This window comes from Anoplopoma fimbria, chromosome 12 (genome assembly GCF_027596085.1).
Source record: "Anoplopoma fimbria isolate UVic2021 breed Golden Eagle Sablefish chromosome 12, Afim_UVic_2022, whole genome shotgun sequence".
Taxonomy (NCBI): Eukaryota; Metazoa; Chordata; class Actinopteri; order Perciformes; family Anoplopomatidae; genus Anoplopoma; species Anoplopoma fimbria.
The window spans coordinates 23,729,947-23,747,385 of record NC_072460.1 but is presented as its reverse complement, the minus strand read 5'-3'; the positions used below and the strand labels follow the sequence as shown (position 1 = coordinate 23,747,385).

Below are 17,439 nucleotides of genomic sequence, written 5' to 3'. Positions count from 1 at the left end.
TGGCATAAAACAAATATAAATATTGTTCCTGATTCCACACATGTTTTTTAAAGTGTTATCAGTAAAGGTTGGGCTCCTGATGACATCTTTGATTACAGTTCTGCTCTTTCTGTTTAAATGCAGCACACCCTAGGCAGCAGAGCCCGTCTGAATTCCAACAGCAAAGCAACTTTTGCCGCGGAGGCAGGTGGGAGAACAAGCGACATGTGTCTGACTGGTTGACCCACATTGGGGAGCCGCATAACTTCCCTATCGCACCACACCCAACCCTGCCTATAAAGCAGAACCCCAAAGATAAGGCGTTGCACATACACAGAGAGCTTCAACCTCCACCCGGCCTTCTCTCAATCCTCTCCAAAAAACATCTCCACACGGCATCACCATGAGTTTGAGGAGCAAACGCAGCAGCAGCCGTTCAGGACTACGCATGTTTCAAGGGTCCTTCAGCAGCGCATCCATGGGGTCCTTCAACAACGCGTCCATGGGGTCCTTCAACAACGCATCCATGGGGTCCTTCAACAACGCGTCCATGGGGTCCTACTCCATCCCCAAGAGCAGCAACGGGTTCAACCAGGGGGCCTCCATAACATCCGTGACCGTCAACAAGAGCCTGCTCACCCCGGTCAACGTAGACATCGACCCCACCGTCCAGGTTGTTAGGAACCAGGAGAAAGAGCAGATCAAGGGTCTGAACAACCGATTTGTCTCATTCATTGATAAGGTAAGAGGACACTTCACTCTCTGATGGATGTTGATTACATTCATTTAGATAATCCTGATAGAACATTTACATTATTTGCATTTAAACTGATATTTAAAGCCCAATGACTTCCATTAAAGTTCCATCTGTTTGATCTGGTTGGTTTTTTTTCTTCCTATTTGTGCCGCAGGTGAGATTCCTGGAGCAGCAGAACAAAATGCTGGAAACCAAGTGGAACCTGCTGCAGGGACAGACCTCCGCCTCCTCCAACGTGGAGCCCATGCTGAAGTCCTACATCACCAAACTGCAGAAGCAGCTGGAGTTCATCAGCAATGACAAGCACAGGCTGGACATGGAGAACGATGTGGTGCACAAGAGTGTGGACAACTACAAGACAAAGTAAGAAAGAGTTGTGAAAGAAAGAAGTCTGTGAACTGGAGCGTCGGCTGGTGATTAAGTGCAAAAATGATATGTGCATGACTAATGTGATATTTGTGGACTATTTCAGGTTTGAGGAAGAGATCAACAAGAGGAATGAGGCAGAGAATGAGTTCGTCCTGATCAAAAAGGTACAGTAGTGATAGATACTTGTTGTGAGCGTGTGTAACACAGTGATGACTTCTAAAGTTACGCTATTTTGTATAAACTCATTACATTCACGGTTTTCTAAGCATTTTCTCTTCTAATAATTTTCCTTTTTGGGCTTCAAAACTGTTTTATCTTTTGCTAATAATTCCACCTTTTTGTAATTGTATTAATGTTATATTTATTTTGTTTTTCTCACACTCTTTTTTTAATATTTTTATATGTTAAAATTATTTTATTTCTAGTTTTATCCTATTTTTTACCTCTATTTTTGGGGAATTTTATTATTGTATTGATTTTAAATACCTGCTATGCTCTTTTTTTCTTGTGAAGCAATTTGAGCTGCATTTTATGTTATGAAAAGTGCTATATGAATAAAGCGTATCATTATTTTGCAAATGTGTCTGTCAAATGCAAAAGGTTTAATATTGAGATAATATTGTTTATCTGCAGGATGTGGACTCCGGCTACATGTCCAAAGTGGATCTGGAGGATCTGGTGTCTTTTATCAATGATGAATTCAACTTCCTCAAGGCTCTGTATGACGAGGTATATATATTTATATATAAATAAGTATAACAAAAGAACATACAAACAGAATGTGAGGATTATGTCTTCTTACTGTCGCTGTATTGTTTTGTTTAAAAAAAAAAAAGGAACTGCGTGAGCTGCAGGAAAGCCTGAAGGTGATCTCTGTGGTGGTGCAGATGGACAACTCCCGAGGCCTGGACATGGATCAGATCGTGTCCGACGTTAAGGCTCAGTACGAGGACATCGCCGCTCGCAGCCGTGAAGAAGCTGAAAGCTGGCACAAGAGCAAGGTAAGGAACTGGAACACAAGTGAATCAGATTTACAGGTATTGTTAATGTAATGATATAGTGAAAACCAAGAAACTAGAAATATGAGAGGGGATCAGCAGTTAACTAAAGCTCATGAATCTACTAGAATACTTGTCAAACCTGATAATCTACTGATCTCTTAAATGTGTTCTCTGGTGTGATCTCTGTCTCCACCAGTTTGACAAGATGACTGCTGAGGCAAACCAGTACGGCGATGAGATGCGTAACACCAAGGGGCAAATATCTGAACTCAAAAGAATGATCGCCCGCCTGCAGAACGAGATCCAGGCTGTGAAAGCACAGGTGAGTGAAATGTTTATGGAGTAAGATGAAAGTCAGCTGGACCTGTTGTTTGGTCTTAAAGTTTGACAGATAATGCATGCTTTAAACCAGTAAAGAATCAGGTGCAAAAAAGAAAACAACCAGAGTGCATAAGAGTAAAAGTAACACTTTTCAAGCTTAGTTCTCCATCTCATGGCAGAATGAAACACATTAAGAACAACAGAGTTCATTGCATGAAAGGGGTAATCAGCATACTCAAATCTAATCAAATTCTCACGCCATCTGCACTATTTTTTTTTTAGTATACCAACCTTGAGGGCCAGATAGTGGAGGCGGAGCAGCGTGGGGACGGGGCCGTGCGGGATGCCAATGCTCGCATCAGGGACCTGGATCTGGCTCTGCAGAGGGCCAAGCAGGACATGGCTCTGCAGCTCAAAGAATACCAGGAGCTGATGAACCTGAAGCTGGCCCTGGACATCGAGATCTCCACCTACAGGAAACTGCTGGAGGGGGAGGAGGAAAGGTGGGTCTCATTGGCAGTGTCAAGATGTCAATACATAGTAACTCACAGGTTGAAGGCTAATTCAGGCTTTTAAGGGTTTTTTAAAATGTGTTTTACCTCATGGTCATAGTCCGTTTGAGGTCACAGTAGACACAGCTTCAACGAGTTTAAGAGAAAAACACATATAATCAGAATTAGACAACTCACAGGCAACATATACAGATCAACATACATGGGTCATTACAATGGACAAGTAAGTAAAATAAACCATTTTGCTATATTTTCCATAAACCAAAACAAAGAAGAATGTATTTTTTTTATAGTTTTTAAGGCTTTATAGTTTTTTTATACATATTTGTCTACTTACATTTATATTATGGCCATTTACATATATATGTCTACATTTGTTATGCTGCATCGGCATACAAACACACAGATATATAAATATATATCTGTGTGTTTGTATGTCGATGCAGAATAATCAGAAATATCACATCTTTTTATTCCACATTTTAGTTTTTTTTATTTCAAAACCTTGTGCCTACATTACCCACAAACACCCACTGGTATTGGACACTGGGTGTGTCCAATACCAGTGCCCCCCAACGACCACAAGGGGGCAACATTGAGCAGATTCCACACTACTAAAACAAAGGCACCCTGTAAACAGACTTTTTTGTGTAAACTGTGGAGTTCATCTTTAATAACAGTTTACTTTGCCAGTATATCAATTCTTAGTTTTAATGTATTTTTTATAAGTATTTTCCTCCTTCCTCACTCACAGACTTGGACAGGACTCTATTGTCAACATCCACACAGTGGCCACCACATGTAAGTCCTTTTAAAAACTGAAGATGACACATTTTTTTAACCCCTTGCATTAGGATTGTATGTGATATTTCTACTTTCCTCTCCACAGCAGCCACCAACGTTAACAAAGAGAAGGTGCGCAGACCAAGTGCAATTCTCATCAAGACCGTGGAGATCAACGACAGAACATACTGAGGCAGAAAAAACACTGCAGAACATCATCCAGCCGGATCACTGTAACCTTAACATGAACCTCTTTGTAACCCACTATGAGCCAACTGCACCGATGAGCCACATGTGTGTTTGTTTGTTTATTTTTGTCCTCCTTTTGAAAATCACATTCATTACTATGTTTACAATAAAGACATGCTCAGCTAGATGATCATTTGTGTTCCTTTTTCTTGGGAATTAATCAGATGGCAAATTCCTGGTCTGTAAAGTGAAGCCTATGCTGAAGAGTCTTAAACCTGCATTCTCTCTAGTGTCCATCAGGGGGCGACTCTGTATAGAAGTCTATGGGAAAATGACTCTACTTCTCTCTTGATTTATTCCCTCAGTAAACATTGTAAACATGAGTTTATGGTCTCAATCTCTAGTTTCAAGTCTTCTTCAATACAGCATGATGTTTGTTACGCCCCCTTGGTGGCAGAAGGACGTAACATAATGCACCAGGTTGAGCAAGTGAGGGTGTAGTCACACAAAACCAGGACCCAATATGAATTAAAGAAAGTATTTATTTACAGAAAAGCAACACAGGGATCAAAGAGGACTGTCAGTGGCACCAAAGAAAAGAACAGAAATAAACCCACCCCCATTGACAGGTGCTAAGCACCCAAAAGTACAGCGGGTGGTGCTCACTCTAATCTGGGGTTTTAACAAAAGGTAAACCTACGTGCATGTATTATGTATACCCAGGGTATCTTACCTATCCTCGTTTGTCCCTGTGCGCACAACAAAGAATTAACACAAGACAAAACAACAGTAGGCTGCTAAAGTAAATGGTTTTAACAAAGGTGTTTTAACTAAAGGTTCATCAATGAACCAGCAAAACCAAGCAAAATCAACCAGAGCTCAACCCAAAAAGCAACAACCTTCTCTAACACAAATGAGGGCTATTTAAAGAGGAATGGCTGATAGGAGATCTGGAACAGGTGTGGTGATGATCAATGATTGGAACCAGGTGCGCACATCTGAGAAGGAGGAGACTGAAAACAGTGGGAGGAGACAGAACAACAACACAAACCAACAACACAAAACAGAACACAACACATGTAGGCCTACAACACGTATACCTACAAGACACTGTACGTAACAATGTTCATTTAGTAAATTATGGTCCCTTTAGAAAGAAATAGACCATAAAGCAAAATATGTTCTGGGGCGGGGCTACCTTGTGATTGACAGGTCGCTAGATGATGATGTTCTTGGGGGGTTTTAATCACCGGCTGTAGAGCCCTCCTGTCCTGAGCCGTGAACACACCGTCCTTCATGTCTCAAACCCTCGTAGCTCAAAACCGTGTCCCAGCCTTCATTAAATGGCCTTTAGGAGGACCTGCTCCATGTTTAGATATGAAGTGTTCATTCTAACCAAAATAAAAACACAACAGTTCTTAGTTTCAGGTGATTTTACACAAATGAAAACATAGTTATGAATATTATATTCCATTTTCTGCCAGTAGATCCCACTAAATGCTACACACTGTTCCTTTAAGAACAAAATCCAGTATTAACAGCTAATTGTACTTTGAAAAAATGGATCCTATTTGCATCAGAATTATTGGATTATGATCAGATAATTGATGGTGGGGTTCATTTTAACTATGTTATCTACTGCTGGGTAGTTGAATCTGTACTAACATGTCAAAAGGCATGATCTGGATCTGCAAAGTAACTTCAATTGCCTAATAAATACAGTGCAGAGTAAAAAAACAGAACTTTTCCATCTGAAATGTATTGGAGCAAAAATATAAATAATAAAATATTTTGTGTGCTTAGTCACTTGCAACCACTGAACTCAATGTAGGGGATTAAAGCAGGCAGTCTGGTGGCTCCTCCTGTCCGCCTGTAAGGCAGCGTGCAGGGCAGAAGGGAAACCTCCCCCTGCATCCTGGTTTGTGTTTCTCGAGGTCTTATTTTGCAGGAAGCTGGCGTGCAACTGCTGCTGAAGGCGTCTCCTCGACCATTAAAACTAATTATATGTCATATGCATTTTCATAAAACATACTCAGCCTCCACTTTGTCTCCCTGCACAAGGTAACTGCACTTCTACTATGTTGTGTGTGTTGTTTGACAGAATGAACAGCTGTGCATTGTTGCTGTACTTTGTTTGACATGTATGCTGTAACAGGAAGTACAGTTTAATTACTATGTGCATAAATGAGTTGCATGTTTTTCACATGACTTTAACATATTTTCTATGTGTGCAAACAGTGTTTCACAACATGGACAAAACCGCCCTGATGACTCACACCCTGAAGTCAAATGCAAAGTCAACACTTCTTGGAGGAGATCTGCCCGGGGCTGTGATAAGCAACAATCAGTACATTCCCCCGCTGACCGCTGAAGCCCAGAAGACAGACGGAAGTGTGGACCACAGCTCCCCCTCCCTCGATGCTGCTGTCCTCTCTGCTCTGTCTCAAGAGACCAGAACCGTGGTGCTGGTGGGCCCTGAAGGATCCGGTAAAACCACGGCTCTGGAGAAGCTCGTTGTGGGCTGGGCCAAAGGGGAGCACCTCCAGAACTTCTCCTATGTTTTCCACTTCCGCTTCAGGGAGTTGAATTTCCTCAACGGGACGCTCTCCCTGGAGGCGTTGATGCTGCGTCATCACGGTCATCTTCCTCCCGAGGCCGTGCCCAAACTCCTGCGGGAGCCCGAGGGTGTGCTGTTTGTTTTCGACGATCTGGATCAGTGCAAAGACAGCTTGGACCCCTCCGTCCTCGACCTCTGCCCTGACCCCGGACAGCCGGCCTCCGTTTCCTGCTTAGTGGCCAGCATGCTGCACGGATCGCTGCTGAAAGGAGCCGCCTTCGTGGTGGCGATCAGATCGGCCGAGGGTCACAAGTTCCTGAGTGGCTCCCGGGTCCATATGTTGGGGTTTCTGAAACCACAGAGAGAAGCCTACTGCAAGGGGTTCTTCTCCGATGACCCTGCTGCTGCCACCAAAGCAAGAATGCACATGGAAAGCACTCTGGGCTTTTATGACATCTGCACTTCCCCCAGATTTTGTTGGACGGTTTGTTCCGTCTACAAGTCTCTGATGGATTCTGGAGCAAAACTTCCCGACACCTTGTCTCAGCTCTACGTAGACATCCTGGTCCACCTGATTCAGAACGAGGCCCGCAGAAGAGAGCTGGTGTTGGCCCTCGGCAAGATGGCGTCTCATTGCCTCATCGACCAGCATTCGAGTTGCACCAAAGAGGAACTGGATTCTTTTGGTTTTCAAGAGTTTCTCACCTCAGTTGGCGACTTCCTGCGAGTAGATGACGAGCAGTCAGACAGAGGCGTCTTCTCCTTCCACTCCCAACTGATGCAGGAGTTCATCTTGGCCACGTCTTTCCTTTTGGACACGTCGACGTCCGAGGGCGTGGAGAAGATGTTGGAGAAGCACAAAGGCCGTGCAAAGTTTCTGGATGCCTTCTTGTCAGGACTCTCGGAGCCTCTTCAGCGCCAGCCTCTGGAGACCCTGCTCGGGGAGATGAACTCTGATCGGATCACCGGTTTCAAACGCTGGTTCAAAAGCAGCTCGGAGGCGACACTGAAGGGATACCACAAGAAAGAACACCACCGCTGCTTCCACCTGCTCCTTCAAGCTCAGAACGAGAGTTTGGTGAAAGAGGTCGTCTGCCCCACGGCACGAATCGGGATCAGCTACGGAGACATGAACCTCCAGGACTGTGTGGCCCTGAGTTATGTCTTCAGGTGCCTCGGCGAGATGGAGCACTTGAATCTGTACCGAACGATGAATCTGACGGAGGAACAAGCAGAGAGGCTGGCTCCGACTGCGAGCTTGTCACGCAAGATAACGTAAGTTCACTTGCATTGATCCATTTCACGTTTTCAGTACGCCGTCGTATGTAAGTTCACTCTGTCTGTGTCCCCCAGCTTGAAGGACAGCTACTTGAGTACTGGTGCTGTCCCCCATCTGGCCTCGGCTCTCAGCGGAGGACTCACCGAGGAGCTGGATCTCTGTCATAGCCACCTCGGAGATGAGGAGTTCAAAATTCTCTGCGCTGGACTCAGAAACTGCAAGCTGCACACATTAAAGTAAGATTAAAGGCATCCTTTTATAATGCACCTTTATGACAACAGACTTTATTAAATACTTTTTCTTTTTATTTCCCTCAGACTTCGAGCATGCAAACTTACAGGGGCGATCTGTGGAGATCTGGCGTCTGCTTTGACCTCAGGCTCCTCTCAGCTGTGTGTGTTGGAAATGAGTTTTAATGAGATTGGGGATCAGGGCTTCATGAAACTGTGCAAAGCGTTTCAAAGTCCTCTCTGCAAACTCCAGGACCTCGAGTACGTACTTTTATACTGGGCTGCATCCTATTACAAGTTGTTGTTTTTTGTCAGAGATGTTTATTCATGTTTGAATTATTTTGTTTATTTAAAGGCTACAGAGGTGTGAGGTGACTGCTGCGTCCATGGAGGATTTTTCAGCAGCTCTGCGTTCGGGCCAATCGGAGTTGAGAAAAGTGGACCTGACACAAAACTTGATTGGTGAGACGGGAGTGGAGGCTTTGTGCAAGTCACTTCAGCACCCACTCTGCAAACTGCAAAGCCTCAAGTGAGTCTGTGTCGCAACAAGATGATGAAACTGCAAAAAAAAGGACACTTATAATAACCTCATGTGAATAGGTCACTTAAAGGCAGAGTGTGTAGAATTTGGTGGCAGAACTACGGTGGCCTTTAAGTAACATTAAAAACCTGAAAGACCCTCACTAGAGCCAGTAGCTGCCTTCTAAATCTCATACTTTTTACTTTTAGTACATCCTGCAGCTGCCCTTAACAAGTAAGTACTGTTGCATGCAGTGTGCATTGAATTGGGACAGACTACTTCCTCATAACATTGCTGAACTTTGACCCTCTTGCTCATTCATCCTTAGAGCAGAGGATTTTGGGCCAGAACAGCCAGAAAAACAGGCGGTCTTTCTTATTGCAAAATGCCATTGGATGCAATAGAACATCCTGGTATTAATGGCATACTGCATTTGACACACTATGTATTGGGACATACTAAATCTTTTTCTGGCATATTAAATATTTGTCCGTTCTGGGCTACCGTAGAAACACACCGATGCATATTTTCACCCGATTATGAATCATTTATTTCATTTCTTCCAATAGATAACCCCTAAAATCCTACACACTGTGCCTTTAACACCTAAATAAAATCCAGAATTTGTCTGATAAATCATACTTCCATATCCAATTTTTTAACCACCATTTGTCTATCATTTTTCTTCAGTTTAAACGACTGCGAGTTGACGGGTGCCTGCTGTCCTCACTTTTCGGAGGCCCTGATGTCAGAGCACTGCTCCCTGACAGATCTGGACCTGTCAGTGAACGATTTGTTCCAGGAGGGGGCGCTGCTGCTCTGCAAAGCCCTCCGTCGACCGGGCTGCCCAATGGAAAAGCTCAGGTAGAGTCACGTGCATCCGACACTCCTCTCCAGTGATGGAAGGTACCACCTTTCACAAATATTGGATGTGCATTCTTGCTCCACCCTGCAGCTTGGGACGATGCGAGTTGACCCCGCCGGTCTTCGAGGAGCTGAGCTCGGTGCTGAGAGGCGGCACTTCTCGACTTAAGTCCCTGATCGTTGGTGTAAATGAAGTGGGAGACCAAGGGGTTAAACACCTCTTGGATGCTTTGGCACATCCAAACTGTCTGTTGGAGGAGCTGGAGTGAGTGGACAAAAAATATACATAAATAAAAAAAAAAACACTTCTTGTGCTGTTCATTATTTTAAACCTGCCTCTCTCTCTGTGCAGTCTGGAGATGACCGGTTTGACGGACGCCTGCGTTCAGGACTTGTGTGCCGCTTTGAGAACCAATAAGACTCTGAAGAGCCTGGAACTGAGAAACAACATGCTGACGGACGCCTCCGTCCCAGAACTCGTCCAGGTCATGCAGGACAGCGACAACATGCTGGAGCTGAAGTAAGCCCGGTTCACTCCAGTTAAAAAGAAACTGTCTTTTACATAACGTTTAAAAACAAGAAGATAACTGCTGCTTTTGTCTCTTTCAGCCTGAAGTACAACGACTTCAGTGAAGAAGTTTTCGAAGTGATGGACGAGTGTGATAAAATAAGTTACTGAAGAAGACGGATAAGTCTCACACTGCTCACATGCAGAGTTTATATATATTTTTTACGCTGAAATTGTTAGTGGATTTATAAATGTTTCAATTAACAGAAAAAAAGCATTGAAATACTTATTTTCAAATCATATTTCAAGGATAAATAGCGCATTCACTGCTTCCAGCTTCTGAAATGGGTAGATTTCTTTTGCTTTTCTTGACATTATTTCAAAGTAATTTAAATGTATTAAACTGTATATCTCATAAAACAAGAAAGAGGATTAAATTTACCTCGAAGAAATTGCACTTTTTTTGCTTTATTTTCTAGCTCCAACAGAAATAAATAAATAAAATAATTGTCCAATCCACATGTTTAGCAATAATAAAAATCCTTTCACAATCATTGCTCAATTTGGTACAATAATATTTTATTAAGAAATCTTTGGCATCTGAAGAGATCTCTCGCTTACAGGACAGTAAGCGGTTTAAGGCGGATTGCAGTGATTTGTTTTACAGCTGTAAATATATTACCAATTTCACAAATAAAATGTATTTACATGTAGAAAATGTGTTTTGACAATAGCAGTGTTGACATGCTCCGTTTCCATTTCTAACTTCTAACAAACACAAACACACACATTTACACACACACAGCGAGGTGCAAACCACACACACACACACACACATTTACACACACACACACACACACATTTACACACACACACACACACAGCGAGGTGCAAACCACACACACACTCACACACATTTCTCTGTCTACTCCTGTAAGCCATAAAGCAGGTGTAAACCTCACACAGTGTAAACCCGCCTCATTAGACGGTCTTTATTCCACACAGAGGGGTTCCCCCCTCCGTATCAAAGTCCACTCTCCACTTCTATGACTCAGCAAATCTTTCTGGGTGAAAAAAAAAAAAAAAAAAAAAAAGTTGAATGTCTTTCTTTTTTTAGTGACAAGTCTGGTCACCCGGTCACACAGCAGGTGAATATGAAGCCACAATGGAGGTAAACACCCCCCCACACACACGCTTCTCAGTGGTCGTGAGCTCCTCCGTTAAGGTTTCCAGTGTGGCTGATGTTCCTTGGTTTGAGGGTCTGACTGGGAGTTTTACTGGAACTGGAATAAATCTCCTCGTCAGAGCTGCTCTCCACGTCGCTGCGGTCGTCTTTGGAAACCTGCAAAATGAAATACGACAGTTTTACTATCAACTAGAATACTTAGGAAAGTAAAATAACAAAGAGGTTAGAGCCACACTAGCAGCTCTGTGAGTCATTTTTATATTAAACACAAAGTACAGATGAAACGGTTACGAATGTCATTGTTTTTACATGTTTTTTATTGATAAAACAGAGTATTGGATAAATTAAAATTGACCTGATGATCGTGCTGGATGGAAAGACAAAGAATCACCAAAGTTAAGACTAAAACTTACAGTGCATTTTTAAGGATTATTAAAAAGGTGATTTATTTATCTTTAAAAAGGGAACATGGACTTTGGAGACAAATTTAGTGGAAATCCATCCAATAGTCATTCTTTTAACCCATCATGCATCAGTCTGACAACGATAACCCTCTGGGGGGGACAAGGTGTTTCCACGGTTGCAGTGAAGCGAGCAAATATCCGGGAAGAGACTTCCTTTTTTCTGTGCGCTGCTCGTTGTTGACACTCTGATTAGTAACTTGAGAAGCGAGGCGACGTGTGCGACCGGATAGTTTTACAATTGGCCAGTTTACCAGCTCTTTTTGAACCAATGAAAAGCTTAATCAACGTCAGACGATAGCCGGTGGGTTCCTGGATTACATTCTGGCCGATGCGTCCATCCTTTTTTTATGCTCTCCACACACGGACTGTTAACAGGCATTCAACCAAAACCTGCTTGAACCGGATTGGTTGATACTGATCAGATTACAAAATTAAACCAGAATGCTTCAGATGCTAAATTCTTGACAGATTCCACATGTGACTGCAGAATGTGTTTATGGAGATTATCCAATAGTTGTGGAGACATTTTAATAAGAACACAGAATGTTTCAAGGTGGCGCCAGAGGAGACGACAAAGGAATCACCAAAACCAGTAGTATTCATCCTGCTGGGACCATGAATTTCATTCCAACCAATAGTTGTTGAGATATATTATAAAAAAAACAGTTATACATAAACATAAAAAAACATGCAGCCACACTGACCTTTCCCTTGAATATGGCTTTGATAGCGATGCGAGTGATGAGGTAGAACCAGATGATGTGAAGAGTCTGTAGCACCAACAGCAACCCATTGAGCAACCACCAGGACTGGTACGGCCCGACGATCTCCCAGCTCTCAACCAGAACGCTGTAAACAACCCTGCAACACACACACACACACACACACACACACACACACACACACACACACACACACACACACACACACACACACACACACACACACACACACACACACACACACACACACACACACACACACACACACACACACACACACACACACACATCAACAGAGCTCTAAATATATTGTTATTCTAGCTTATAAGACACTGATTTAATGTCTTCTGATAGTTGAACATGTGACAAGTTGGCAAAATAATGCTATTTGATTTGTAAATAAGATCTTATTTGACTCACCAGAAAGGATAGATGACCAGTCGCGTGAAGAAGAAGCTTATGCTGAACACCACAAACAGGCCGTCGCATAGCCTCTGGTACTTGGCGTAGTTGGCCAGTTTGGCGGCCTTGAGGGATAAATAAATAAGGAATTTAATGATTCATAGTATTCAATTATAACACACGGGTATTTCCAGTAATCGTGTCACTAAAAGTGCAAATGAAAGAAGGAGAAGTAGCTCTGGTCTACTTTTACAACTACTTCTTTTTTAGTCGATTAGATGAGTAATCGGTTGATGTCTTTAGTTGATTTTAATGCTTTTTAAAATTTTGAATGAACTCCAAGAAATGTAAGAACTCATGTCTTGTAAGACAAGATTTAAAGTGTTGCTTTTGTGTGATTCTTCTGGAGAAGGTTTCCAGATCTGTCGATTAAATCCACGAACTGATCAGTCGATAAAAATCGTACCTGATTTAAGTCAACCAAGAAAATATTCGTTGGAGGACAACCCAGACTTGTTCTGCCACATTTCAGTGACAGTTCATTGCCTTGCTAATAGATGTGTGTGTGTTTTCTGTCAGACAGGTCGTGCAGGTATCACACAACAAAGCGGTATCATCTCCGCCGGGTCGTGGGTGTTTGCAGCTGCGTTCGCCTCCATGTTGCACAACGATGTGCGAGTTCTTTACCTCCAGGAAGATGTCGGACGCATCGTGCACACACATGACCAAAGTGCCGACTCTTAGCATGTTGTTGGCGTAGGAGAATGTGATGAGGAAGATGGTGGCTAGATGGTGGACGAGCATGATGATGAAGTCCTGTCAAAATCGGTGAATGGAACGTAAAAAAAACAATGAGATGAAGTTAATTCTCACTTCCTGTCGTCGTGCTTAAAACAAAAGGCTGTCAGTTAATTTATGTCACCAACTGAAAGATTTGTGTAAATACCAGGATGACAGGTGGAATCTATACACAGGAAACACTCTTCTAGCTATGCAGCATTTTACTGTCCACCCTGTTCTGCAGGAGTGCATCACAATAAGCTAATTCTTATAAACTGGTGGAAATGACAGCTCGTAAACTCACACACATGGATGTGATGTGAGGGAAAAGCTGGCAAAACAGCATCCGACACAAAGAGGAAGCCGGCAAAAAAAAAAAGTGTTGGTTTGGCCGTTGTTTACTCACCTTACGTTTAACGTCTATAAACTGGGAGAACATCAGAGACCAGTAGAAGGCCAGCTCGGCCGTGTAGTATATGAACTGTTCTGAGCTCTGATGCTTTTGGAGGAAAAGAAAACAACTTTAACAAACATGTAGTCGGTGTCAGAATTAAAGCAGCTGATTATGATGAAAATACAGATTAATAAAACATTAAAATATTCACCTGAAAAGGGTAATTGTACCAACATTTTCTAGTGTCCCACATCCAAGGCGACTGAAAGAAACAGATGAAATGTCCAAACGATTACATCACCAAAAAACACACAGAAGGCTTATTCGCCTTTCAATAAAAGCCAAAGATGTGGAACTATCGACTCACTTTCATCTACTGGATTATTCTTAACAGATGACACATTGTTGTTTCTAATTTAATTATTCTATTTTGCTTATATCTTGATCTAAATCACTTTTATTATATTTTTATTGTAAAGCCCTTTTCAACAATGTTTCTTAAAGGCGCTATATGATAAAATCATTATTATGCAACAATTAAATGCAACAGTATCTTCCTTTAATTCTCTTTTTAAGACTCACTTTTATCTAATGGCTTTTTCTTAACTCTTATTTTAATGATTTTATTTTGCTGATATCTTGATCTTAATCACTTTAAATCATGTGATTATTTTATGGCTGCTATATCAATAAAATTTTAATTATGCAACACTTCAATGCAACAATATCTTCCTTAAAACTTGTATCATGTTTTTATTCTAAAGCACTTTTTAACAATGTTTTTGAAAGGTGCAATATAAATAAAGTTATTATTATTATTATGCAACACTTCAATATAATCCTTACAACTCATTGTTATCTATTCTATTTTTTCTAAACTGCTGGTATATTGTTGTCATTATTTGAATAATTATATCTTGCTTATATCTTGATCTCTTTCATCATGTTGTTATTCTAAATAACTTTGTAACACTGTTTCTGAAAGATGCTATCATTATTACGCAACACTTCAATGAAACAGATCAGCATTGTGCCAAAGCAAATCAGCATGCTCATTCAACTCACCACCCACAGATGTCGAATGCCATAGATGAAAATCCCCAGGTAGAATGTTAATCGCCACCTGAGGAGAAATTAAATAAAATAAAACAGAGCAATGCAACTTGTTCTCTTCTTGAAAAACAGAAGTCTATTCACAGGATAATTTAAACTTATGTTAAAGTCAACACAAATATCAGGATTCACCATAAACATCTGCACAAAATCTAATGTACATGAATGCAACCTTCACAAGCAGGTAAAGCAGAAACACTCACATGCTCTCACAGAACTTTTTCTGTACGCTGGGCCGGTCCTGGTTCCGACGGACCCGGAACCATCTCTGTATTTTCCGCTCATCCCAGTCCAGCTGCTTGGAGAGTCCTTCCAGTTGCCTCGCGTCTGGACACTAAAGGAGGACGAATAGTATAAAAATAACTTGCTTTTCCCATGCTAACTATTCATTATGCCTGTGTCGGTGCGTTTTAGTGCGATAACATCTGTATTCCAGCGTTTAAAGGAACATTTAAAAGGACAAATATGTACCGCTTTGGACTGAAAGACTTTCTCCAGGACAGCATTGGATTGAGCTTGTCGAGGCACTCCTGACTGAATCTGAAGTATGTGGGCACAGGGCTTGGCCACTAGCCTGTATACACACAGACAGAGGCAAAAAAGATAGAGAGAGAGAGGGTGAGGGTGACACAGATGTGGTGAGGTTTTCAGAGACATACATACAAGGAGAGAGTCAGGGGGATAAGTTAAGCATGTTAGGAACAGATGAACCATTAGCCAAGATTGTTCGTCGTCTTCTTTGTTGAGTGTGCAGTTTAACTCCTGCAAAGTAATGTTTGACTTTGTCTCACACGGAGGGAGGAAGGGGGGAGATTATGAGAGAGAGAACAACAGAGTCTAAGAGGGAGGGGATCCTGGGGAATGTAGCACCTAGTCTAAACAGAGCGTGATGACCTCTGTCATGTGAGGATATGGGAGACGGGGATGGGAAAGCCACAACACTGATGTGTGTCACATGCCCGGCAATTGTATTACATCTTGATCTCACAACAACTGTACTTATCTGGAAAAAAAAAAGTTTCCCTAACGTGGAGGAAAAATGAATGAATAGAAGTATAGACTGAGCTTTTTGGGGCCGTTCTATGGTGATTTACTCCAAAATGAAGCAAGGGCCACATGTTTAAAACCTTAACTTAGATTAACTTTGGTGTGAAACTGTTTGAGTTTTCTGGACTGAGGAATAAAGATATGTTTGTTTTTTTAAAGCACATAACTCAGGCTCAGTTTCCAGTAATCCCACAATGAATGAAACATGCATTATGGTTGTAGGTAGCCATGTTTTTTCCCCCAAAAAACTATCCTGTTGAGCAAGGTAAACATGTATTTCAAGCCAGTGGAGGCTTCATGTGTCATCACTTCAGAGGAATTCCAACACTATTAAAAAAAAGGCAAACACAAAAAAAACAGGAGAGAATAAAGCCTATAATTATCAGTCACATGGTGAGGAAGAAGCTGGAGCAGTCACATCTATGGAGTCAATTCTTTTTTTTTTTTGATTTTCATAAAAACTAACTGCATGGTAATTTAACTAACAAATGCTCGGGGGGGTTTTGTGTGGAAGCCTGCAGAGAGTTGGCATGCATGGAGAATGAGTCATGTATTCAGCTTATTCCAAAAGGGTTTGGTGGCTGTTTTTTTTTTTTTTTCAGCCTTCTTTTTTTTTTTTTTTGGAGCAACAGTTGCCACATAGGCTCGAATCCCTCAACTGTGCATGCATCCAAATGAGGAAAAAAAAACCCAACAATAAAAAGAAGCAAATCAATAACAACAAAAAAAAAAAGACAAGTGCGCAGTTTTACCTTTCAAAAAGCAGCCTTAGTAGAAACACTATGACAGCCAGAGGTAGGGCGTATAGTATGTGTCTGATTCGGGGATACTCCACACCAGGTGGTGGTTGCTCCAGGTCCGCCCATGTCACATTTTCGGGAAGCCAAAATCTCTCACTCCAAATCCAGTCTGAGATAGAGGAAGTCATCGGGGAGCAGAAGGGAAAAAAAAACACTCCAGATCAAAACAGTGGGGGAGAAAAAAAGAAACCAACAAGAGGACACAAAAGTTACTCGAACATCTGGTGGCTTAAGTTAACTAACGGAGATGTTTCCACCTCCTCCTGCTGACACCAAACACCGACAGAGGAGCACTTCTGGTTTTCAGTCCGCTAGCCTGACACGTAATGCTCAGTCTGAAGGGCGACACCCACCTGATTAGGCAATTCTTTGTCAAAGATGTTTTTCCACTTGAAGGATGAACACACTGACTGAGTCTTTAACATCACATTGTGCCCCTAAAAGAAGGATTGTGTAGTGAAGTTAAAGGCAGATGACTAACATTAACTAAAGGTAATATCAGATGAAACCTACCCAAATTTGGAATTAGACTCAAATAGTGATTCGTTAGCCATCGTCACAGTTAATTAACAATAACTTAAGTATTTTTTGTAAATGTTTGATGGAAAGTGGTGACAGGTTAAATACTTAAAAAATAAATGTTTGGACACATTTTGAACTGT

At 41.8% G+C, this 17,439-nt stretch overlaps 3 protein-coding genes across 3 annotated transcripts; 2 read left to right on the top strand and 1 right to left on the bottom strand.

The window, feature by feature from the left end:
- The first annotated feature begins 382 nt into the window (after positions 1-382).
- Positions 383-3,914, top strand: si:dkey-222n6.2 (keratin, type II cytoskeletal 8). The gene is made up of 10 exons (XM_054608772.1): positions 383-427; positions 500-721; positions 891-1,099; positions 1,209-1,269; positions 1,739-1,834; positions 1,942-2,106; positions 2,303-2,428; positions 2,710-2,930; positions 3,694-3,740; positions 3,829-3,914. The coding sequence occupies exons 1-10, from the start codon at positions 383-385 to the stop codon at positions 3,912-3,914; spliced, it is 1,278 nt and encodes a 425-aa protein (XP_054464747.1).
- A 1,872-nt stretch (positions 3,915-5,786) lies between these two features.
- si:ch73-233m11.2 (NACHT, LRR and PYD domains-containing protein 12) lies at positions 5,787-10,722 on the top strand. The gene is made up of 9 exons (XM_054609322.1): positions 5,787-5,972; positions 6,150-7,743; positions 7,822-7,983; positions 8,065-8,238; positions 8,333-8,506; positions 9,188-9,361; positions 9,453-9,626; positions 9,714-9,881; positions 9,971-10,722. Exons 2-9 carry the CDS (start codon positions 6,161-6,163, stop codon positions 10,038-10,040), a joined length of 2,679 nt encoding a protein of 892 aa, XP_054465297.1. The 5' UTR covers positions 5,787-5,972; positions 6,150-6,160; the 3' UTR covers positions 10,041-10,722.
- On the bottom strand, positions 10,716-17,120 carry LOC129099895 (ceramide synthase 5-like). Its single transcript, XM_054609323.1, has 10 exons — positions 16,730-17,120; positions 15,402-15,504; positions 15,134-15,264; positions 14,883-14,940; positions 14,029-14,079; positions 13,830-13,922; positions 13,331-13,459; positions 12,662-12,768; positions 12,224-12,380; positions 10,716-11,211 (listed from the first exon to the last, which is right to left on the bottom strand). Exons 1-10 carry the CDS (start codon positions 16,903-16,905, stop codon positions 11,068-11,070), a joined length of 1,149 nt encoding a protein of 382 aa, XP_054465298.1. The 5' UTR covers positions 16,906-17,120; the 3' UTR covers positions 10,716-11,067.
- Between the last annotated feature and the right edge of the window lie 319 nt (positions 17,121-17,439).